We start from the raw sequence: 25002 nt of genomic DNA, 5'->3' as shown, positions 1-25002 counted from the left end.
GGCTCAGCCGAGTTCGTTCCCGCGCGGAAGGCGCAGCCTCGCTCCCTCAGGCGCCTGCAGCGCTCGGCGCTGCCCGAGCCACACCCCTCGCCTGAGGCGCTCCCGGGCGGGAAGGGGCTTCCAGCCGCCGCGGCGCGCAGCGGCGGCCACCTTCTTCTATCCACGTGATTATAGCAATACAAGCTTTTTTTTTTTTTTTTTTTAACTTTTGGAAAGGCATTGTCTTCTTAGAACAGTTTTATATTTTTTTTCCGAGCAGACGGACGGCTCATCCCCTGCCAGCAATGCACAGACAACACACTTTAACCGAAATGGCTTATTTATTTTCAGGACCTGTTCATTAGTACAGGTATTAATAAAGCTGGAAAATACGCACAAGTGTTTTCTCCATTAAAAGATCAACTAATTAAAACAGCTGTACAGCTTTACAGCACACAAAAAGCCTCACTAACAGAATCCTCTACTGCATCAGCACAAATGGTACCAGCAAGAACTCCTGTGATACAAGTATTCATCGATACCTTTATTTTGTTGTAACTCATTTTTCTATGCTGTAATTTAATGTATTTGAAGAGACTACGTGTGCTGAACTCTTAAAAACATTCAGTGCTTGCCAAAAAAAAACAAAACAAAAGGCAAGCCAAACATTCTTCCAGAGCTGAAGCTATCTTAAGCCCATTTCTTAAAGATGCACCCATGTTACAGCTCAAGCAACTTATTCATTCATTAAAAAGTACCAGCTGCTACGGTCTGTATTGTATTACAACCACCATCTTGCAAATGACTACTGAAGTTAAATGCTAGCGCAAATAAAAACTTTTAAAAATACAAATCTCTTACTACCAGTCTTTAAAGATTTGTACAGAACATGGAAATAGGAAAACACTTTACGTATGTTAAAATCTAGGTTATTTTTGCAGTTCAATCAGCGTAGCCAGGTAGTATTCAGTTGTGTCTGGTTTTTTATGCTTGTGTCCATTTTCAAAACTTCTCGAATCGCCATGGTAGCGTAAGTGGATGGGGGAAGGGAGAACTCCATCTTCAGGGCCCTGAATTTACCATCTATCATAAGGACACAAAGCAAGAAAAAGTTGTTAAGGGCATAAGTAATGCTTGCCCTAGAATGCCACCTAAATTGGCTTAAAATTTTCCATGACCCACCCTCCCAACTCATAAAACAAAACCACAACCACCACCCTCCAGTTTACAATACACAGTGGAATTTCACAAAGCAACTTCTTTTTAATATTATTCTCTCAGCAGGAAGTGATGTTTTGGAGGTTTTCTTCTTTTAAAAGCAAAACAAACTTTTGTTCTTTCAAAACAGAATTCCTAGTCTCTCTTTACTTTTTCTGGAAAGTCATGTCAAACAAACTTGTGTCCAGTTATATAACAAAAATTTCCATTGAGTTCTGTTAAGTATGCTCAAGCGTATAGACAATTTGTGGCTTAATTGCACCTTCATGCATTTCACAGACATTTATTGCTAAGCATTTACTTGACTTTACATGTGTCTGTAAGAAAAATGGAACAGTCAATAGACGCTGGAAGAACTGCTCGCACTCTTGAGGAATAAGGGTCCTTATTTAGACACCTAACTTTGGGTATCTTTTATACCACAGACTAACAGTCTAGTTAAACAAAAGCTCTTCCTTAGAAGACCTTTCAATAGGTAGCAGTTCAAAGCAACAGCCAGATCAAACTTCTATTTTGCAAACATCAGCAGAAAAATCAACTTACCTGTAGGAAGAACTGGTGATGGTTTTCCTTCCAGCTTATCCAAATCCGTAGTAAATAATGGGATTCTGGGATCATCATATGCAACGACCTCCCTTTATCATATACATAAGATGTTTAATTAATTATTTTGACATTCTTTAGAATGAAATTATGTAATTATATAAATTTATATATTTATATTATTTATTATTCACATTTGGAAATTAAAACTGAAAGGGAATTTCTAATAAATAAGGCAAGGTGGCATTTATGGTGCAATAACTGATAAAGCTCTATGTCAAAGACTTGCCTGTATTTGATGAAGATTATAAAAAAAAAATTTAGTGAGAAGTTTCTTTGCATAACTCATCTGTTTTCCCTCATGGGCTGTCAGGATTTCCAGCTATACAAGAAGTATAGTTTACAAAATTATTGAAAGAACAGTGCCAACTCTAAGAATACTTGACGGGGAGCATTCATCTTTAAAAAAGCCATCTAAACTTCTTTGGAAGGGCTTAAATACATATTCTACTCTTTTCTGCCATTCATTTAAAAGAAATTATTCCATACATAATGATGAGGTGGAAAAAAGTAACTGGGAGGTAGATAACCTCTTAAACATCCACTCTAATTAAAATAAAGTGCAAACATTTGTATTTTTTGTCTCCCTCCTAAACCCTCTACATTTTTTCTATGCATCAGTGATCAAGTCTCTCTGCATATTTGTCCAGTCACCTTTTTAGAAGGTTATTTATTCAGTTGCCATGACAACTAGGTTGTATAACAGTGATTTAGTAGGTTTAAGTGATACAAATCTTTCTGATTGACAGATAGGTAATTGAAGACCAACTTTCTCATAGCAAGACTACAAAAAAAAAAAAACCAAACCCACAACCCTGTTTTGACTATCTATCATGGTTTCAGCATAAACAATTACGTATGAAGTGTTCAGGCAAGCCCTTGCAAGGAGCATAACAACTAGGTAGATGTCTTGACGCTCATGCATCACAGAACCAGAGGACCAAGGAAGAAATAAGGCTGTGGTTCAATTTCAACCGCTTAAAAAACACGAGGGAAATGCAGAGGGATGCCTCCCTACCTATGCTTCATTCTACACATATGTCCCCTGTGTGTTCCTGTACTTAGTCATCCCACATATACCCTATGCTGTCAATTCAAGTGTAACTTGCTTTATCCTCCTACTTACCAACTGACATTCTGAGGTCGAATGATAATCTTTCTGTATGCCCCAGAAAGTGAATAATCTCTGATTTTATGCCTCATGTTGTTGATATCAAGATTGTCGGCTACCAACATTTCCTTGTAGGCCTCACCAACTGCAAGAGAGGAAAATATTTAGTAGGAGAGAGCAGAATGTGGCCCATTGAAACAGCCCTTTTTCATGCAGCGTTTCTTCTCTTGTATTTAGTAGTTTTCAGCATATATAGGATAAATGTTGCACAGAAGTTTAAGATTACTTATTGCAAATCTTACTACATACAATGTTTACTTAGTAGAGGCAGTAACTGAGAAAGAGTCTGAGCAAAACAAAATTTCAGCTGAAAACAAAATTTATGAAGTATTTTATTGACATCTCATACATGCCTTCCAATCGAAACTTCGCAAGACTAATCTCAGGTATATGGAGGGAAAAAAACTGGGCCAGACTACCCATTGCTGAAAAAGCAGCAGAGTGAAATAAGTTAAGAGAGCCCTCTGAAGAAATTAGCTGATAGGGACCTTTACGTACACTGCAAACAGGAGGAGTAATTCTATGACGGGCTTGTATCCCTAGGTAAGGGTGTGTGCATGCACATCTGGGGACGACAGGGAAGGTGATGGAAATATGAGAACATACTGCAGCTAAAATGTCATCTGGTGCCTTTGATTTGCAGTGCAATTTCCAGCATTAATTACTTCATATGATTGGGAATTTTAAACAGGAATAAGTTAAGCTTACTGTGGGCAAATCACAGTATAAATATATTAAATGTAAAAAATTGCAGTTTTTCCTTCCAGTCTTTTAACTCAACATGGTTCAGTGCCACACCTCATCACAAATGGATCTTTACCTTCCAAGTGTTTCAGAGATGGGTGATAAATGGGATCCTAGGTCTGGGACTTCTTTTGACAGGCAGAGTCTCAAGAGACCTGACTGGTCTTTTAAGAACAACCAAGTACAAGAACAGTTTAACCAAACGTTGAGGAAAACAAGCATATGTACTGGGAGACTGGTTTGGCCAAGCAGGGAACTCATGACTCTGTTCATATGTAAGGACACATACAGTAGGTGAAAGCTAGGGCCAGCTATGAAAAAGGAATATACAAACATTGTCCAGGCATGTAGGGACGGTGTTAGGAAAGCCAAAGCTCAGCTGGAGTTGAAATCGGCAACAGACTTCAAGAGCAACAAGAGTTACGCTGCAATATCAGGAATTAAAGAATACAACAAGGAAAATGTTGGCCTGCTCCTAAATGGGCCAGGTGGTCTAGTGACAGACATAAGGCTGATGGTCTCAGCACCTCCTTTGCCTTAGTCTTGACTAGCAAGGTCTCCCAGGCCTCAATTCCTAGAGGCAAGGTTCAGGAAAGAAAGGGACTACCAGTAGTGGAAGAAGATACAGGCTGAGAGAGCATGCTCATGTCAGGTTAAACCTTTTCTCTATCATCTCTGAAAGATCATGGAGATCTGGGGAGGTCCCAGGTGACTGCAGAAAACCAAGTGTTGCACCCATCTTCAGAAAGGGCAAGAAGGATCATCTAGGGAATTGAACCAGTCAGATTTACTTCGGTCCCTGGGAAAAGTAATGGAGCTAATCCTCTTAGAACATGTTCCTGGACACACAATGAGAATAACAGTGAGCATGGTTTTACCAATGGGGGGGAAAGGAAAACTAAAAACAAAAACCCCACCAACCTTACTGCCTTCTATGATGAAATTATTACATCTGTGGATGAGGGGAGAGCATTGACTGTTGCCTACCTTGCCTTTAGCAAGGCTGTTGACATGTGCCCACAGCATCCTTGTATCCAAGGTTAGAACATTAGAGTGGGTGGACTGCTAGATGGGTAAAGAACTGTCTGGCCATCATCTCAAAGGATAGTCACTACTGGTTTCAGCTCCACCTAGAAGCTCCTCTACAAGCAAAGTTCCTCTAGGAACTGGGATGTGTCCTGTTAAATACCTTTATCAGCATATGTGAAGGAGCTGGAATTCACCCCAAGTTTGCAGACAGAAAAATCAAGCTGGGGTGTCAGCCAATACACCCGAGGGCAGGACTGCAATTCAGAAGGACCTAGGCAGGCTAGGGGAATGGACCAAGATGAACCTCATGAAATTCAGCAAGGACAAAAGTCCTACACCTGAGAGCAATTAACTCCTATGGTACAGGCCAGGGAGCAACTCTGCCAACAGTCACCTGGGACTCCCAGTGGAAAGGAAACTTAGAACACCCTGGCAGCAATGAAAGCCAATTGCTGCTAATTGAAAGCCAATTGTTGCTACAGGAGCTCAGCCAGTAGCTACACCAAGAAAAACAATTACTGCCCTTTACTGGGCACTCACGAGACTGCACTTGGAACAGTGTGTCCAATACAAAGTAGATGCCGATAAAATTTAATGAGTCTGACAGAGAACAACCCCAGTGGCCAGGGGTTGTAGCCATGCCCCGTGAGAAGAGTCTAATAGAACTGGGTTTCTTTAGCTTCGAGTCGAGAAGACTTGGAGTATAACTTCGAGACTATTTGCTCTTGAAAGTTTCAGACAAAGCCCTGAGCAAGCTGGCCCAAATACAGCACTAACCATGCTCTGACCAAAAGGCCTCCCGAGGTCCTTTACAACCAAAAGGATTTTACAGCTCTATCCCTTAATAACAACATCATGTTCCATGCAGATAATTATAGATCACTCAACCTATTCCATTAAAAACAATTTAGATCCAATACACTGGATATACAGGAGACAAAAGATATTTTTTAATATTTTTTTTTTTCAAGATTCATATTGGTTAATATTTAAACAAACAGATCTGGCTCTTTTTCCTAACCTCAAGTGTGTGCTTGTGTTACAAATCCTAGAAGTTTGCTTTGTTTTCTAATTTAAAAAAAAAAATCACCTTTCAATTAAGGTGTCACCATTTTCCCCCCCTTGTGCTGAGATAAATAATTTTGCCTCAAAAAATTTCTTTCTTTGGAAAAGCTATAGCTAAAAAGAAACATGAAACAGATTTCTGTTAAATGAAACAAGTTACAGTGCAGACTATTATCATCACAATGGGAAAGGCTGACAGTAATGCATCAGAGGTCTGAAATAGTGTATTGTTTTAATGGTCACCAAGGTTGCCTATATCTTATCTTCTTTTTAAGAAAAATCTTAAAGCTGACTTATGTACTTACTCTGAAAATGTAAGTTAACAGCCAGACTTACTTTTATGCTTTGGATAAATAACATCAAATCCAGGCAATGGCATCACTACATCATGGATAGTGTAGTTATCAATGTCTCCTTCTTCGATATGAACAGCTGTGGCTACAATCAGGACAGGAAAATGCAGAGTTACCAGTATGGATGCCTGTGACAGTTAACACTAGCTAAATTTAGCTAATGAACCACTTGATGGAAACAAGCCTAATCTGAGAGTGATAACTACTGTGTTTTATCTCCACTTAATAGACAACATTTCCAAGGAAAGAAGTAACAGTCTTCAAGGCTGTTACAGTTACCAGCAGAATCGCAGCCTGGTTTCCAGAGACTTTTAAAGTTGAATGAACTAAGGACGACTAGATGAACAGTCCTCTTCCCAGGCGTCAGGCATGCCTGAGGGAGAAATACTGTGGATATTCTCACTCCAGGGAAATGCCAGAGCAAATCCAAGTGAAGAAAGTTTTAACTGAGTGGAGCCTCTGCTTTTACAAGATACTAATGCAAACAAAAACTTCTGTTGTTAATTCATAACATCCTTCCATGGTTCTCCACAGCTCAACTAGGTTTGAGTTAACTCTTGAGAACATCAGTCCTTCATAGTCTCTCTTCCCTATTCAGCTATTTGGAAAAACAAGCAAACCAACAGCTCACAGACATGTAATACCTAACTTCTGATTCCTTGCAAAATTTGCCTAAAACTGGCCGATGGATTCAGCAATCACTGGACCAAAATGGGTGAGAAGGAAAAGAAAATATGTAAGCAGTATCACATAAACAGATATGTGCCTTGTTTTCCTAGGAATTTGAACTACACAACATCACTGGCTTTTTGTTTGTCTGATTTTACCTCCTTTAAGTGTGAGATCTCCTGGTACAGCTCTAAGCCCATATTCTTCTATTCTCTTGCTCACCATATTATTCCACACATAACTCTGGTAGCTATGAATATACATTAAACGATTATTTCTTGGTATCTAGAGGTAAAGAAAAAGTGAAACATCAAAGAATGTATTTTTTGTTTTTTTCTCTCAATCATAAGCAAAAAAGCATATGTGTGAAATGTTACCTCCTCCAGCAACAAGACAATTTCTTAGTAAACAGATTTGATTCATTATTTGGGAAAAGGGTATGTGAAGAAATAATGCTTTTATAGATTTGAAATCCACACAAAAAAAATCCCTGTGCTTAAATTAAAATAAAAAGTTTAATTTTTGTGTTATTCAACAGTTCAGACACATGGGGCTATTATAAAACACTGAATTCATACTCATCCTCCTGAAATCTTAAGTAAACTCTGCAGATGTGAAAGCAGTGTTATTCTAATTATCATCTTCATAAACAAGAAATTACTCCTCAGCTCCTACAATGGGCACAGTAGTTTGCTGGTGATGAGGTATTTTCTCCAAAGACTTGATCTTGATTACAGCACTGGAAAATGACAGTGAATCTACCACCTCTATGCCAAGCTGATTCTTTAGCACGCTATCAGTCCGATGTATACTTTTAAAGCACCAGAAGAACTCTGATACTGAACTTTGCACAGTTCTCAGGTCTGTGTTATACATGGTTACTAAGTATAACTGTATTCCTTCCAATGTACCAGACAGATTGTTGTATAAATCAGAAAGCTCATTATGCAAACATTAATTACAGATGCTGTCAGTTACCATGTGGCTAAGTTACACTTAAACTGCTCATCAAGCATCTATGAGACTATTTCAAATTCATCATGATACCATCAAAAGAGCATTTATTCAAATAAATACCCCACAGCACTTTTACACTCACTATGCCAAATGCAGAGATTATGTTCTTCATTCCATACTTTAAGAGTCCACGTAGAAGCTGTCCTTCCACGCACCTTTTTACAGGTAGTTTCTTGAGGGCTGCTGCTGGATCTTTAGTCTTTGCCCATTCTTCCCTGCATTTTACTAAGTATCCCTTTTCAGCTAGAATGAGGATGTAAAATAAAAATATTTTAACTACACACAAAAAGCATCCATTTCACCTTTGATTAAAATAGTTGAAAAATTAAAGCTTCAGTCACGGTAATTAGACAGGTTAACAGAATCACAGAATAGTTGAGGTTGGAAGGCTTCATGTGGAGTCTGAGCAGACTCTGGGTATAAGTATTCAGGTCCCTTTTCACTCCCCACTGCAAGAAACTGCACAGCAAGGAAAGAGAAGCAGGAAGGCAGAGAGTCTGAAGGTTACTTCTCCATTGCTAAACTGGCTGAAGTTTAGCATGTGGAAAGCTGTCCTCACAAATGTCCTTTCAAATTAAAAGAACCAAAATCTAAAAGTGTTTTTCCTGAACATACAATTCTTGGAGGAGGAGAGGCAGAAACAATTCGTATCGTTTTTCAGTTCTTACCTCCTGGTCGTGGTTTTAATATCAAATCCATTACTTCATTCCAATTGTTCTGTAGAATAGCTCTAAGATTCAAACAGTAAAGTTCATTAAGAACTGACTAAATAGATTTTAAGGAGATTTAGCCAACTTATAAAAAAAAAAAGTAGTAGTGGTTAGATGTATGCAATATTAAAAGAAGTGGTATTATGCAAGATACCTGCTGAAGCAAGTTCAGAAACAAGTTCTTTCTTGAATCTAAGATTAAAACTGGCACATGCAATATGCCGGAAAAACATTCCCCAAAAATACATTAGAAGTTACACAGGGATAGAAATCAAGGGGGGTGGGGGAAAGGGGAAGGGGAAAAGGGTGTGTGTGTGGAATGAAAACAACACATACCACACATACCTGCCAATTTGATATGTAGGAACAGCTGTGGTTCCAAATCTTTGCATTCCATAGTAATTAATGAATCCAATTTCCCTGAGAGAGTGCATTGCTTGCTCTATCTGCTCATCAGTTCCTGTTATGTTTCTAGCATTTAAAAGAAAAGTTCGAGATTATTAAGGGCTTACACTGTTTTGTGATCCCCATAATATTAAGCTCAACATCAGCATTATATAGCTTTTATCAAGGTCAACAGACTCCTGCCAGTAGAAGGACTTCTCTTTTCTTGTAACACAAGACACACTGATATCCCTCACCTATTTAAAGAAAAACAAAATTCCAACAGAACAGTCTACATACATCCTAACATATTACCTGAGAACAACAGTGAAATGGTTCCCTTGCAGTTCTCCTAATTTCAGTGGATAGTTCTTGTAACTGAAATTTCCTAATTTGAAGTTCATCAAACATTTATTCAAATGAGCAAGTCTTTGTGCAGTGATTCTAAAAGCAAACAGACAACAGTGACCAACCTATGCTTAGAAAAGCAGGCAGTTAAATAACTATAGAAATGCCAGCATTTCAAAACAAAAAGCAGTGAGTCCAGTTTCCCCAATTTTCTATTGTTGCCTTTCCAATTGTTGCCTTTTGATTACATATCTAAAATAACACATAACTCAAGGCTACTTATACAAAAGAAAAGGTATATCATGACAAAGACTGTTAGAACTGTCTTTTCACATATTACAGTATGTGCTCAACAAGAGGTATGTTGCAATATTGATGTAGACTGTACCCCACAAGCTGAACTCTGCTTATGTATTTGAGTAACTACACCATGAATACACTCCAGTTAGCACAGTCATAAACACAGAGTTAAGTAATTAGCCACTGTGTAAGCTTAGCACAGATGAAGGAGTATGAAATCCAATCTGTCACTGAGATCTGTCATTTCTGTTTCTAGTACTTTCGGAAACATACCCTGTTCTTTGCGTCACCCAGCTGCTCTTTGACGCTTCTGCTAAAACTTATACGGATAGACAAATCTATCAACTAGCATGGCCAGCGTACTGAGCTCAGAGTGGGCTGATAAACAGTGATGTCTCCTCTCCTGTGCCATCCTCCTCCAAGGCTGCGCAGGAGAGTCGGGTACTGTGGCACCACCAGACACCACAAACCAGTACGCTCCCCCTCCCCAGTCAATGCTTGCAACACACTGAAGCTCTTGGACACAACATTAAATGTGATCATGTTAAAAGTAAATGGAACAGCACCTGAGGTGGCTACACCGCAAGTTTGGTTATTTGTCATCACTTTGCAAACTTGCCTTGCAGCAATGAGAATCTGGGGCTTCTCACGATTCACAAATAAATAATTCCTTTTATATGTGCTAACATGTGCACGTGGAAACCACTGGGAGAAAAATATGAACAATTAAGTAGTGAATGCCCTGTTTTAGCAAGGTTTTTATCAAATTTCTCTCAAACCTTGGAACTCCTCACTTGAGGAGTGTGGTTTTCAGAGAGTTGTAAATAGTCGTCCAGGCAGAACATTCCAGCTAGCTAAACAGATATTGTAATATATGACTGCAAGGTATCCATCATTCTCAGTTACAGATGTAACACTAATTTCAAGTGCCCAGAAACCATATAATTATCTTGCAATATGACAAATTTTATTTTAGCTTAGTAGTTGACTTATAGGAGTAGGTTAAGGCAGGAAAAATTCCTCATCATTTTCTGCCCCTTCTGGCTACTTGCAGATGAGCAAAGGCAGTAGTTAGCCTTCTTTGGAGCTGTTTAGAGAGTTCAGTGAGAAAGAAAATAGGATTCCAGATGAAGGAAGGGGGAAACAGAAGTCAGGAAGGAAACGGGACGTAATTTTCACTGTATCATTTCTGCTGTTGCACAGAAGCCACACAGCGTAAGAGCAGGTAGGGAATTTGGCCCACTGCTTCAGCCAAATACATGTATCCAACCTATGACTCGGAGCACCACTGACTGAAAATACTAGCAATCACCATGGAATAAAATAGGATTATAGCACCTTCATTAATACATGTGCTTTACAACATCAGGACTGAATCTGCCATTTGTGTCACATAAATACTCAGTCTTCAAGGTATTTAGCAAGATATTCAAGTTATCACAGTAGGAATGCAAGTACTCCAATATATTTTCACTTACCTAAGAACAGCGATCTCTTGAACTGTTATAGCCCTTTTATCTTTAGTTCCCATGTAGGAAAATATGTTTGGCTTCACTCTTAAAAGCAACAATAACAGACACTACGTATGTTAAAATAGGCACAGATCAAACAATTTTCAGCATAATTACTTAGAATTATTAATCTTCTATATTAAAAAGAAAATACACATCTGTTCCCCAGAACTAGGCTACAATTTGACACCCCTAAATATGCGTGACATTTTCTAATCTCATCGGTAAGTACATAAAACACAGAGAAACTTCTGTTTTAATTATATGTAGACAGATTCACTTATACCCCAACTGTGCTTTCAGAATATGAGCTTTGAAGTACTTTACATATATCCACTCAATGCACAAATGCACAGCCACCACTAATTTCCCTAAAAAAACTTTCATGTCCATTTCTTCCTTAAACTTCAAACAACACATCTGTTTGAATGCCATGCATGCACAGTATGTGAGAATACGAGACGTTCATTTTAAATTTAATCTGTTCCTTCCTTGAGAGGAAAATTTCCTTTCCTTTCCACTTTGTACTTTATAGCCTGTGTTACACAAGGAGCGTTTCCAGTTATTCCAGCTACGGGCACCAGGGGGTAGCAAGATCGCCATTCACACGTTCTTCCACCGAACGATGCTCCCACCATTCTGTTCTCAAATACAAATACTAGTTGCATACTGTATAAAGTCTAGATTACAAACATTTATTTTTGGACAGGAAGGGTGATGAAAAAGAAGTGGGGAAGTCTCCCTGCACGTAGATCATTGAATCGACCCAATTTTAAAATAGTGCTTCCTCAGCAATTCACTGTATTCACATCACACCTCTGGCAATCTTTTTGTTGCTGTACTTGTGGGGTGAAAGGACTAAAACTGTGTTACCATGGGGAAATTAATACATAGAACAATAGTTTATCAGCTGTAACTGCTTAGGAAATGATCTGCGTATTATCACAATTATCACAACTGTATGCGACAGCTTCATAACATACTTGCATATATTCATGCACTGGGAAAAAAAAAATAATCGGCTTTTAAGTCAGGTTCTGCGCATTGAGGCTTTGAGCTGCTGAGCCCTTCTCAGATTAGCCAGTTTCAATTGTGGACCCTTCTTCATTGAAGCAGTAGGGTACAGTCTCCTAAACTTCTTGGGATCATTTTGTTCCCTTCTCACCTCCTTCTAAAACTTACAAGTTTCAAATTTGATATTCTAAATTAACTTTTTATTTTTTTAAACACTGGCTACAAATTAGGCAACACTTGTGTGTTGCTCTTACATAATCCTGAAGCATAACATTTACAGTAATGTGAAACATGCCAGGGGAGGACTGCACGCTAGCCAGGCTGGCAGAAACAACAGCCTTACCGTAAAAATTTGGATAGGACATTAATGGCATCCATAGTATCCTTGTTCTCCTTGTACAGTACGAAGTGGCAGTAGCTTCCCCTAGATTTCGGCCAAGAGTGTTTTCTTGGATCTTTAAAAACAAAAGGTTAGAATTTGTAAAGTGTTGGTTTTTTGAATTTAATTAATATCTTTGCATTGCAGCTACATTTAAAACAAATAGCAAGAGAATTTCTTCTGTTTTTTTTTTTTTTAAAGAAAAAGTGATTTACTGACAGCAAAAGCTGCAAAGCACATTGAAGAGACAGTCTCCCCTTCCACTGAGCTGTAAACTTCTCTTTAATCTATTCTGTTACCTCGAAAACCTTGAATGAAAAGCTGACAGTTCCTTTGTCATGAAATTGTCTAAAAATATACACTGGTCATTTAACTGCCATATTACCTGATTAAATGTCTCAAAAACATTACCATTACACTGACTTTCAGCAATAAAAGCCAGTCTACATTTCATCTTGTGCCTTCCATAATTAATAGATGAGGTCACTGGAGCCCTGTTTATGGGAAGACTACAATTATTATTTCTAGTACTGACATATTCTTTATTTCCATAGTATTTTTTCTGTATGTCATAGAAAAGCATGGGTCATATCTCTACAAAAGGCTAAAAAAGTATACTCAAAAACTTTAAAGTGAATTTTCTTTAAAAGTCCTGTGGGAGAGAGAAATTTGGCACAATAGAGACATTAACAAATAATTCAGTCCAGGTGCTGTGCCCTGTTTAGAGAGAGACAGAGGGAGAGATAACTTCAGCTCCTGCAGACTAACAACTGATTTGCAATTCTGCAAAATTATTTGGTGTTTTCTGGAGAGGGAAGAAAACTGTCAATGTATTTGTCAAGCTTTTGTTGCACATAAAAGCCTCCAGAGATAAAACCTTCCTTTTACAATCATCCACTGTTAACGGCATTACTGGGAAGGGGGATTGATTCTACACACGTTTAGCAACCAATTTTGAGGTGCTTTGTTTATAAATTCTTTGTTTTGTAAGAACAAAACTAAGGATTTGTTTTGTTTTAAATAAGAAGTCCCTTATCTCTTGGTAGCCACCAAGCAGACATTCCTCTTTTTGTACAAAAAGGGCTTAAGCATCTTTTATAACAGCAAAAGCTAACTGGAAAAGTCAGTCCTATTCCAGTATATGAACACCAATGCAGGAAGGAAGTTCTTAGGAAATTTTGCTCTCTTTGTTCACGTTAGTTTAGTAAAGCCCAGATATCTCCCACATACAGTGAATATGTTTCATTTTCATGACACTTTCTGGTAAAAGATATATCTTCTTGTCTGAGAAGCTGGCATTCATACACACACTTCTGCAAAAACAATTTCATATACTACCGTATAAAATACTATACACATTTTTAATCACTGAAAAATAATTGCAATGCTTGCCTTGTACCATCAGTTTCTAAGTGACCCTCCCACTATGGAGTTTCCTAGGACCTGAACTCAGCAGTACAGTCCAAAGCCTGTTAAGAGAGGCCTCATGCTCCTGATGGTTTCCCTTCTGAGCCACCGTTCCTATGCACAGTCAAGGAAACACTGCATTCATCTTGAAGAGTAAGATCCTTCATGAAGAATTCAGTAATTAGAAGGGAAGAGAGGAAGACAGAGCTTGATTCACAAGGAAAGTCTTCTCCAGCTGGAATTATTCTTTAAGTTCAACTAATCCACTTTGCACACAGTCATTTCAACACCCTTCAAGAAGTGAGCCCTAATCTGGGCTAGACTAAGAGGACTCTATAGATACTATATATACCAATAGGCTCCTCATGCTTTGGGCATGACAGCCACCTACCTATCCCAAAACACTGCCCAGCAGTGCTGTGTACTGGGAGGCTGCAGCTACAGTCCCAATATTTAACCATTCCTCACCCAATACTTCAAAGTATTCAACTGAGTAGATGGACCAGAGGGACAGTCTGCAGTCCTTATTGCTATGTTTCAGAGCCATGTTACATTTTTGACAGTAAAATTGTATTTCCAAGCCCTTTTTGCAAACCTTTTACTGCAACTCGAGGGCTGGAAGCTTTTTTTTAAGCATTGGGATGTATGATATATACTTTAAAAGTTGTATATATACAGACAGTGGTGTCTGAAATACAAGGCCGAAGGGCAAAGGCTTGTCTTAATGAAATTCATGAAAAATTCACCATAGATGTTAAACAGTATCGCCAAAACTGGTAAGTCACATCACTCATTAATGGCAGACTTTCTCTGCACCGAGTGACTACTGCCTATACTGCACTAGGAAAAAGAGGTAGCACAAGCCCAATTCTCGGCTGTTTCAGGGAATTTTAAGCATTACTTATGTGTTGGGTTTTTTAATTGTTACTAGTTTGGCCAGTCTTGTCGTTATTTAGGTCGTAATGGTTGGCATTTCATTTTGGTAGTATGAAATGTCAACATCTCTTACCTGTTGCAGTTCTGACCTCTGTCCCAATGCATAGCATAAAGAGCACAAAAGAGTAGCATTTAATTTTTAGACTCTCAAAGGGTTTTTAGAGGTGAACATGCAGGTTTATGTGTATGGGATTGTTTATGCTTTAGAGAGCATCCAACAGTTAGGTGGTGGATAACAGCAATTTAGACAGTTATGCAATGGAATCGTGCAGAGGCAAACAGTGAACATATGGAAAGCTTCAATCGGAGATGCAACAAACTTCATTTGTGGACAATGATGAAACAGCAGTTTACTGACTATTTAGTATGGCAGTATTTTAAGTATTTTGGGAGTAAATTTACTATAGACAAAACAGCTTCTCATTTTAAATTTTAGGAAAGCTTGTTTGGTAATCTTTGACATTACCAACAAAAGTAATCAGATATCTCAGATAACATCTGAATATTCTACACTTCTGAAGTGTTTCTTGCCTAGGGAACCCACTCAGGACTAAGACATGTTAGTGGCTAAATAAACACAAAAGAGAAATATGACTGACTAAAAAGAGCTTGCAGCCTGAAATCCTACATTCATAAGCATTTACACACACTGAAACTGCACACATCTCCACCAACAGGCACAGGTGTTTGTAGCATTACAACTTAGGAATCCAAGTTTAAATAGATGATGCTCCTCTGCATCACAAGACGGTGCTCCAGATAATATCCTAGACACATATCACTAAATCATTTTCAGTCTGTATTAAATACTTAAATTCTGTTATACCCTATCTCTTAAATCAGACTGGGCAGCCTAATAACAACCACATGACTAACAATGGTTAAAGGATAGAAGCAGCAGAAGGAAAAGGTGGAGGTAAAACCATTACAAACCAACAGAGAACAAAACTGGCTGACGAGAGTTTTGTGCTGGTAAGTGTACATACTCATACTCCATGCATAAATCATGCAAACATACACATTTTCTAAACATGGTAAAACAAGATACATAAACACATTATAATTGTACCAATAAAAGTACAGCATTCCCACATTTGCTTGCAACAAGCCTTAAAAAATAATAATTGAGTGTGGAGATGGTATTATTTCCACTTTTAAGGTATCTTATCTCCTTACCCTTTCACCATCTCCCTCATCTTTAAAATAAAAGGACTAGGTTTACATACTATCATTTGTAGTAGTTTGAAGTGACATAGGAATGCAATCAGTTTAAACCAAACCTTAATACCTTTTGTTAAATGTGCAACATTCTGCACGTAGACAATCCTCTCAACTCATAGTAGCAACAAATTTGTAACAACATTAAAAGATGTAGAACTCATGAATTTATCCCCAGTAACCAGAACAGTATTTGGCAAGATTAAGGTGGACAACATTTCATTTTGAAAATCCTTCATTACTTTGATTATTCCAAACCAGTAACTGCAATTTATAATGAATAAAGACAATTTTCTGCAAACATAATTAGCCTTGGAAACAGAAGTAGCCTTAAAGATCAGGGTAAATATATTATGTTTATATAAAACTCTAACTCCAAGAAAACAAATAGGTGCTTGTGTCTATTGAAGTCATTGAGAATTTTGTCACAAATTTTCAAGACAGTCAAGACTATACTGACTGCCAGCATTAACATACATACTTCAACTACAATCTCTTCCACAATGCACACTTACACACCCAAGTAAGTTCATGAAAGCTAAGTACAAACAATACTGAAAACAAAGCCCCTGTTTTGCCTATTCCCACTGAAATAGCAAAAGATCCTCTCATTTCTAATATAGCTGTATCTGATGAACGATTTGGAAAGAAAAACAAGCAGAAATTTAAATACGAGACATTCTTTGTGTTCCTAATAATTTTAGATGCACAGCATCAGTTGCAAAGAGGAAAAAGCAAAGCGAGACTACATTAGGAGGCACAATCTACTTGAAGGACTTACTCGTGATTTTTTTTTTTTTTTGGAAGGGGGGGATATTTTTAGTATTTATTTCACCCAACTGCTGAGAGACTGAAACTCACTTGCCAGTGCTTTTTTCCCAGCAGCATGATAAGCAATAATGTATTTTTTTCCATCTCGATCTTCTGTTTTAGTCTCCAGGCCAGGAAACAAGGACTTCACAGCTTGATGGATAACTGTTCTCTTTTCTTTGGTGTCTTCAATTACCTGTGTTAATACACATGCATGCAGAAACCAAATAAAGTAACACAAAAAGGGGAGAGATTCTCTCACAAGTTAAGTTTTGCATGCGTAAAGAAAACCTACCTAATCACACTAAAGTACTAATAGGTATACTTTTAAAAGTCTAGCCTTTTTATTAAAATTAGTTTGAAAAAGAATAAATAACTCACTACAAACCCCAGCCTCAACACTCACAAATGAAAATTCTCAAGATTTATTCCCCTCCTCTAATGAAAACCATGACTAGATGAGATTATTTAATGTATGACTGCTTATTTTAAATTACCAGATTTATTCCCATCTCTCAGTCCCAAATTCAGCTCAACAGTTATTCATCAACTAGACAGAATATTTGGGTGTTTTAAAATACCAAGTTTTAATTTCATTTTGTGCCTCCTTATTTGTCTTGTTGCAGAAGAGCATATTTATCTTCTTTCCTATTAAATCACTAAACACTGACCTTGAAAATAAGTCTTTCATCAGGATAGATGTTTTATTTAATCCTTCTTACATAATTATTGTATAACCTTCTACTAGACAGAAAATCAAAATACTGCATGAAAATTTTACCACCACAGAAATTAAGACATATACCTGAGTTCATGTGCACAGTCCCACCAAAATCAAAATGACAACTCATGCATGAATTTAAGTATATTTGTACGGCTTTGCAGAATTGAACCCCAAACTAGAAACATTTCAGTATTACTTGTTGCATCATGTTCAAGCTGCTCTCTACACCTTATATACACTAGAAAGCACGTACCTTCCACTCACTCCCTCATCCTTCTCCCTCACCCCAAACTTCATATCGTTTATTAATTTTACCTCTATGGCAACACTAGTTTCCTTATTCTTAAGAAGCTGGAGCTCCTCTAAACGCTGTTTGTCTTCCTCTGACAAAACTGTGAATGTTTCTTCTGATGGATCCTAATACATATTTGGGGGGGAAAGCAAACATCCAGTAACCCTCATGGAACAACTTGCCGCCTTTTAATGTTTTTGCTTAAGGAGCATAGGCATTTCTGAATCTTTACCTCAAAATTTACCTCATCATCCACTGGAACAGAAAAGTCATCTAAATGGCTCACACGTCCATCTTTGCCTATTTCATGGACAACAAAGTCTGAGTATCTGATAGGAAGAAACACGCATTAAAATTGTAACTAAAAAAAAAAATCTCACATCACAAAGTCCTTTCCCAAGAAGGTGTTAGCAAAATTCAATAATTCTGAATTCACATAATTCAATTAATGTAAAAGAAACTTCAACCATGAGAATGCTGTACCTGCTCTCACCCCTCAGAAGGAGGCCACGAGAACACAGAAGGAAGTCTGGCATATCTAAACACAGCAGACTTCTTTGCAGATAACTGAACACCTGCTATAGGTATTCTGAGTCATTTCATTACTAGCTTGCAGAGATCAGCAATGTACATCCTCAGTCCCAATCATTACTGACAATTAGGACTCTACTGCATTGCTACAATGTGAATTCAAATCCATTAACTCTGTCACTTCAAATAACCTACAGAATAAAGTGCATGTGAGCCACTCTAAGGCAAGCAGGACAAATTAAGCTTTGTTACATACATTCAATCACTGAAAATAGCTTTCAAATAAACAGTCACGCTGCATACTCTATGACAGCAACAAGGTATTTGACTGTGACATTTTTGACTAAGTCACTATGTCCAATAATAAAAACATCCCAACTTTAACAGAGCAGACAGTCTATGCTGCAATTGCTAAATCATTTAAGTAGCATCTGCCTGTAAGGGGAAAGAAAAAAAAGAAAAAAAATTATTCATCTATGAATGCTTGAAGATGAATAAGTCTTCACCATGGGAGTGTTCCCAGCACACCTCCCCAAGCCTCTGTGCAGCCATACATCATACAGGTAGATTTCCTTCCTGAGGAGTGTTGTGTGTCCTCTCTCTTATGACCTGTAGCTGCCTAGACATGCTAGTGACTGGTACCACAAAAATGCCAGGACTAAATTAATGATAGCTGTTATAAACTCAGATCAAAGAAAAGCCATGAGCCCATGAACATTCATGAAAAACCATGAATGTTTCCATCACCCAGCTACCTTTGGCCACCTTGGCTCAAAACTGGAAGACTTCCCAGAAGGAGGTTCAACACAGACTGTGTTCCCTAGTAAAGGATTATGCTAGCTGCCTAATGCTGCATATAAAGATTAAATACATACATAATATGTACATATCACTTTGTTATGTAAAATGATCCATATATGAAGCTAATATTTAAAAAACAAGGACTTCTTGGGGTGTAAACAAAGCATCCTTAACTGCTTTGCTAAGTCAGGGCAACAATGATTCTCACTTCAATGGGTATTTGTATTTGCATTCTGTTTTATTCAAAAATGTTATATAATTTTAAAAATCTGGAAGTTTCATTAATAAAAGCTACTAAAACCCAAACATCTTATTAAATATATAATGTAAAATTCCATACCCTGAGTTATAAACTTCTCTTTTATGTTTTGTAAACATTACAACTGTTCAGACAATAATTTAAGCCTAATCGACCATTTGACAATATATTTCTTTAAAGACATTAGCTCAAAAAAGTCAGGCAAAAGCAAAGAACCACCGAAGAGGGGCAGTATCAATATGGTTCTCCGGTGCATCTCATATCAGCACTAAGGAGTGGCACAAAAGGTGGGCGTACTGCATAAGGTTTTATGCTGTATGCTCCTGCCAGAGAGCAAAAAAACCAGCAAAGGTCAGTGTAATCATGTATTTCTATCCATACACAGCTTCTTTCTTCAGAGCTCCATTTGACAGAAGAAAAAAAAACCCAGAAAAACAATCTAAAAGCCACAAATTAAACCTTTCTTTCAGTCTCAGCACTTGGAAAAGAAAGTGATGAGCCTCCCAGGTGGCCGCATATAATCCAGTTGCATCCTGCGAGTTAGAAAAGGAAAATGGAGAACAACAGCTGCTTAACACAAGGAATTAACATACATAACAAAACAAAGAGTTACCTCTCTTTTAAGATTCCAGAAAACCCTTTATGAGAGCTAACAAATTTAGTTATGCCAACATCACTTTCTGTCAGTCCATGCTTCATCATGTCTGCAAAGCTCTCTGGATCTCCATCTTCATCACTGTCCTCTAGTTCCTCATCTTCCTGCTCCTCGCTTTCCTCATTGGGGATTATTTCATTTTTTGCATCCTCAAGCAGAGATTTGTCAGGTTGTTCTGTTACAGCCTCAACGCTCTGCCCGGAGTCGTTCCCCATCTTAGACTTCTCTGAGATCTTCTGTCTTTTAATTTCGTCTACATTAGCCACATCATCCTCAGAGCGAGGACGTTTCAGGGATACATTGTTCATTTCTACAGTTTCCATGTTTAAGGCACAGCGTAGGGTAGAAAGCCCTTAGGAGCAAGAAGAATGGCTTATTTCCTCTCTGTTTAAGAGCAATATCAATACACAGTCTCTTCACTTCAAGTACTCTGCACCCTGCAACAGTCCAGGAAAAACGACATAACTTTCTGCATTTTTGAGTTAAATATGAAGGAAAGATTTTGTACAGCTAGAAACAATACATACTCAGGAAGAAAGAAGGGAGATGATAAGGCGACTTAACACCCACCTAAGGCAGCATGGATGTTAGGCTACAGGCGAGCAGGATTCAGTACTACACTATTTACCACCATCGTCACTCTTGCCAATTCTTACCACAGCTGCATCCAGCCCTGCGCACACAGGCTCTACTGTTGACAGCAATTTAGTGCCTAAGAAACCTTTTGTTCCCAAGACTTCTGTTAAACATGACTACTCTTGATTATTCCTTGTTCTAACAAGATTTCATCTTGCAAGGACTGAGAGAGGATGGCTCAATTCCCCCAAACCTGAAATCTCATCTCTTCCTTTTCTATGTTCACCTCTAACACACACAATCCCACAGGGAACTCAAGGTGGCAGCAATTCAGATCAAAAGATAAGAGGGATGAGATAAAATCGTTGAACAAGTGGTACAAACCAACCAGAAAGGAAGTAAAATGATCTCTGAGAAGAACATGACTACTTACACTGGTGGAGCAGAGCTCTGACTCTTCCCTGGCAATGTGAGCTGCCACCTTTTCCTCAGCAGAACTAGTACCTTCAAATCTGAAAAAGAGAGGCAAACTAACTCTTTGAGAAAGTTTTAGCAAAAAAAAACCCAACTATGAAAACACATATGAATGTGATCATTACAGAAACTGGCCACTTCTGAACCCAGGTATCAGAAGTTACACAGGAGCAGGCAGTACTCAGACACACAAGTTAATAACAAATACAATTGTAAAAGTGTTACCAAGCTAGTGACCTAACACAATATTGCTATTTAGCAAGCTACAGCAGAGAGTTTGGTTTTATTTCTATGTTTATGAAAGGTGACTGAAGTTCCTGTAATCAGCTGGTGACAGGACCTTTCTCCCATCATCACCCAACTGGCACACCGGTGTGTTGGGGATGAACAGCAGGTTTTGGTAGCTGAGGGCTGCATGGGAGGAGGCCATCAACTGCCCTGTGCTGGTCATGGGCCAGTGCCAGCTGGCTCCATAACGGACCATACCCACTGCCTGCCGAAACTCCAATCATCAGGTGAGCACACGGTGCCTCTGCTACAGCTTGTTTAGGAAAGGGAGGAGCTGCAGTGACAGAAAGCGAAATGGGAAACACAGCGGGAAGCATGTGACAGCATGCTAAAACAAAGATATGGGGGGAGGATAGGGAAGGGGACATTGTTGGGGACACGGCTGAAGGTGCACTCTTGGAAGGAGGCTCTCCATACCAGAGCAGGGACACCCCTGAAGGGGCTGCAGCCTCTGAAGGTGCCCATGCTGGGGCAAGGACACCCCTGAGGGGCCCATGAGCAGAAGAAAGGAGACAGAGAAGCAGAAAGAAACCTCTATTCACCAACCCCAAGCTCCTGCACCACTGGAGCATAACCTGTGGGGACTGACAGGGGAGGGCAGGTGTCTGAAGTGAACTTGAGCCTGGGGAAGGGGTAGGAAAGTTTCCCCCCAAGCATTTGTTTAACTGGTTGTCTTCTTTGTATCTCACTAGCCAAATCAGTAATTAAAAGTTTATGTTAACTGGCAATAAATTAAGTTCCCCAAAGCCAGGTTTGCCCACAACAACAGGCAAGTTTATAAATTAATAGGATTCAACTGTTACTAAGAAATTAATCTAGGCACAGAGCAGTATTTTAGAGCTATACACGTCATCATGTATTATTTCTCCAGTCACTAGATAGCATATTCTATTTAGTTTTAAAGGGTGTATTTTTAAGGGAAGACTCACTACTAACTCAATAATCACCAAATGCTGGGTTGTTAACTGTTACCAGTTAGCTGCTAGACACTGCTGATTTCATTGCTTGGACTTCCCGTTGCAGAGGTCACAAACTTAAGGTAAAGAGGCAGGAACAATTGTTTTAGAAACACCTGAAAGGTTTTGTTCAAATGAAGAACTGAAAATGGACACTAGAAAAAGGAATGGACAAAAGGAAAATAAGCAGATACTTATAAAAAAGTGTATATGATACCTGATGAGAGGAGTGACAAAACACACGCAGAAGAGAGCAGAACAATTATCAAATCAATGTACCTTCAAGCAGAAAGCAGAATTTCAGTTTGTCCTAAATTAAAAACAAAGTACATAAAATCCTTCTTTAAAAATAATAAGAGAAAAATCATACCCAAGAGAAGCAAATCACCAGCATTTCCAGATTCTTCTCCTATGTTCCCAAATTTAAGGAGCCCAGGTTATAAAGCACTGATGTGGAAAAGGCTTCTAGACAGCTTGTAAATATCTTTGCATGGTGAACAAAACACCACTTGACAGTGAAATCCTGAGAGACCTGCCAAAGGAGGTAACAAGACAAATCTCATGTTTCTAAAGTAAACTTATAATACCTAGTTACTGAATGACACAAACTGTTCGAAGAATTTAACGTTGGCCACAGACACTCCAAAGTTGTCAGATGCGGCCCATACTTAGAGTGACGGAATGACTCACGTACAACAGAGTGCTATCCTGTGCCAAATGGTGGCCAAAATCTGGGAATACTTCTGCAGGATAATTACTTGAAGGAGCAAGCGGGGCACACACCGTCTCACTTGTACGGATTGCTAGTGCCTGTTACTCTGCCAGCTGCTCAAACGTCTCAACGTCTCAGTTCTTCTCCCAGCAAACAGGTGTTTCCATAACAGCCAGAATCTGCATAAACAGCAACTCCGCAGCAATTTCAACGGAGACCATGTTTTAGCAAAGACTGATTTACTACTACAAATAAAGGGCTTGATTCTCCCCCAGCAAAAAATGCTGAGCGATTGCTTCTGGTGCGGTACCTGTCGGGCGGGGGCGGACACGCACACGCTGCCGGGGACTACGGGGTACTTCCCGCTTGAAACAATAAACAGGAGCGGCAGCGCGGGGTACGAAGCCGTCTGCTCCCGAGCGGAGGCAGGCGGGCTCAGACGGCGGCGGATGAGGGCACGACGGTACGGCAGCGCCCAGCAGCCACCCCCGGCGGCGGCGCCTGGTGCGAGGGGCGTCCCCAGCCCTGCGGGGGCGGGCAGCGCGCCGGGAGGGCCGGCCGGGCGGCGGCGGGTCCCGCGAGGCCGAGGCGAGGAAGCGAGGGGGCCGGGGCGGGCGGGAGCGGAGGAGGCAGCGGGGGCGCAGGGCTGCCCGCCGCGGGAACGCCCGGCGCGAGCGGGGGGGAAAGTTGGGAGGTTGAGCCTCCCCCCAGCCGCCCCCGCCGCCATGGCCCCGCGCCCGGGCTGGCAGCAGGAGCCGGGAGTCGGCCCCGCCGCGGAGGCCGCGGCTCCAGCCCGCTTACTCGCCCGCCCGCCGGGGAGCCTCGGGCGGCCGCGTCTGGCGGGGGAAGGCGCGGCTCCGCCCGCCGTCAGGCAGGAGCCGGGGAGGGGGGGCGGCGGTACCACTTACCCGCACGCCGGCACGGGAGGACGGGCCAGGCGCCAGCGCCGCGGGGAAGGAGGCGGCGGCGGCGGGAGCGAGCGGCGCGGGCCCGCCCCGGCTCCGCGTGTGCGGAGGCGGCCTCCTGCCTGCGCCCGCCCCCGGCCGGCCCCGCCGCCGCAGCGGTGCCGCGCGGCCCGGAGCGCTCCCGCCCGCCGCCATTTGCCGGCGGCAGCGCCCCGCAGAGCCCCCGCTTCGCGGTGCGGCGCCCGGCCGCGCCGCCCGGAGGGAAAGCAGGTCCCAGGGCGGCAGGAGGGGGGCACCGTCAGCACGGCGCCTTGCGTGAGCGTAATCGTGGCTCATTAACGAGTTCCCAGGGCGGGCCGCCGCCCGGGTGGGGCGGGGAGCGGCGGCCCTGGCCGCCCCTAGGGAGGCCAAGGTAGGGCGGCCGCTCGCGGACCCTGCCGTCTGCTGCAGCTTGCTTTGGCAGTAAAACAACAGTTCGAAGCACCTGGGGGAAGCAGACAAGAAATTACAAAAGAACAGCAACTCTACAGGAAAAGTTTAATTTCCAAAGCACAGCTCAGCCAAAGCAGGGAGCAGTGTGCAGGGGGTGGTAGCCTTCCTGAGCCCCCCAACAACTGCAGCAGGCTGCGCTAACTGAGCCTTAGTGCCAGGACACTGGCACGTTCGAGTACCCTTTGAAAACCTACACCGGATCTATGCAAGTGATGCTACCATTTTAAAACTAAATGAAACCAGGCTGGTTCTGCACTATGAGTCTTTTCCAACATTGGCAGAATGTCATCTACCCTCCTTTCTATTTTAAGCAGTGTTGCAAAGAATGTCTTCTCATTAACTTCAACATGTATGATTTGTCTTTACTTTCAAGACCCTTCATGTCATATCGTAATCCTAGCCAGCCTCAGACTTCCTCTTTGCCAGGGTATTAGCACCACTCTTCAGTTTCTCGTACTTTTTATCCTCTAGT

The 25002-nt window shown here is 40.5% G+C and overlaps 2 protein-coding genes across 4 annotated transcripts in view; one reads left to right on the top strand and one right to left on the bottom strand.

Moving 5' to 3' along the window:
• The window catches only part of EFCAB10 (EF-hand calcium binding domain 10), a 110145-nt gene that overhangs the window by 14718 nt on the left and 70425 nt on the right, over window positions 1-25002 (top strand). The window lies entirely within an intron of this gene.
• PUS7 (pseudouridine synthase 7) lies at window positions 302-24190 on the bottom strand. Of its 3 annotated transcripts, none has more exons than XM_064444696.1 (18): window positions 24042-24190; window positions 22792-22953; window positions 21137-21215; window positions 20086-20564; window positions 18114-18210; window positions 17905-18006; window positions 16917-17061; window positions 12459-12570; window positions 11069-11146; window positions 9258-9386; window positions 8904-9029; window positions 8517-8578; window positions 7931-8091; window positions 6990-7116; window positions 6146-6247; window positions 2927-3056; window positions 1741-1832; window positions 302-1062 (listed from the first exon to the last, which is right to left on the bottom strand). In XM_064444696.1, exons 4-18 carry the CDS (start codon window positions 20448-20450, stop codon window positions 926-928), a joined length of 1965 nt encoding a protein of 654 aa, XP_064300766.1. In that variant the 5' UTR covers window positions 20451-20564; window positions 21137-21215; window positions 22792-22953; window positions 24042-24190; the 3' UTR covers window positions 302-925. The 3 variants fall into 3 exon arrangements, with proteins under 3 accessions (XP_064300766.1, XP_064300775.1, XP_064300783.1); XM_064444705.1 differs by having other exon boundaries at window positions 20086-20479; XM_064444713.1 differs by having other exon boundaries at window positions 18126-18210; window positions 24042-24189.

Source organism: Phalacrocorax carbo, chromosome 1 (assembly GCF_963921805.1).
Source record: "Phalacrocorax carbo chromosome 1, bPhaCar2.1, whole genome shotgun sequence".
NCBI lineage: Eukaryota > Metazoa > Chordata > Aves > Suliformes > Phalacrocoracidae > Phalacrocorax > Phalacrocorax carbo.
The sequence above is the reverse complement of the archived record's forward strand: the minus strand, read 5'-3'. Positions and strand labels throughout refer to the sequence as shown.

Coding starts and splice junctions, on each gene's coding strand:
- PUS7 (XM_064444696.1), bottom strand. CDS start 20,450: ATGGAAACTGTAGAAATGAACAATGTATCCCTGAAACGTCCTCGCTCT. Junction 12,571..16,916: donor TGGGAAAAAAGCACTGGCAA/GTGAGTTTCAGT, acceptor TTGTTTTTAAAG/ATCCAAGAAAACACTCTTGG. Junction 1,063..1,740: donor ATCACCAGTTCTTCCTACAG/GTAAGTTGATTT, acceptor TCCTTATGATAG/ATGGTAAATTCAGGGCCCTG.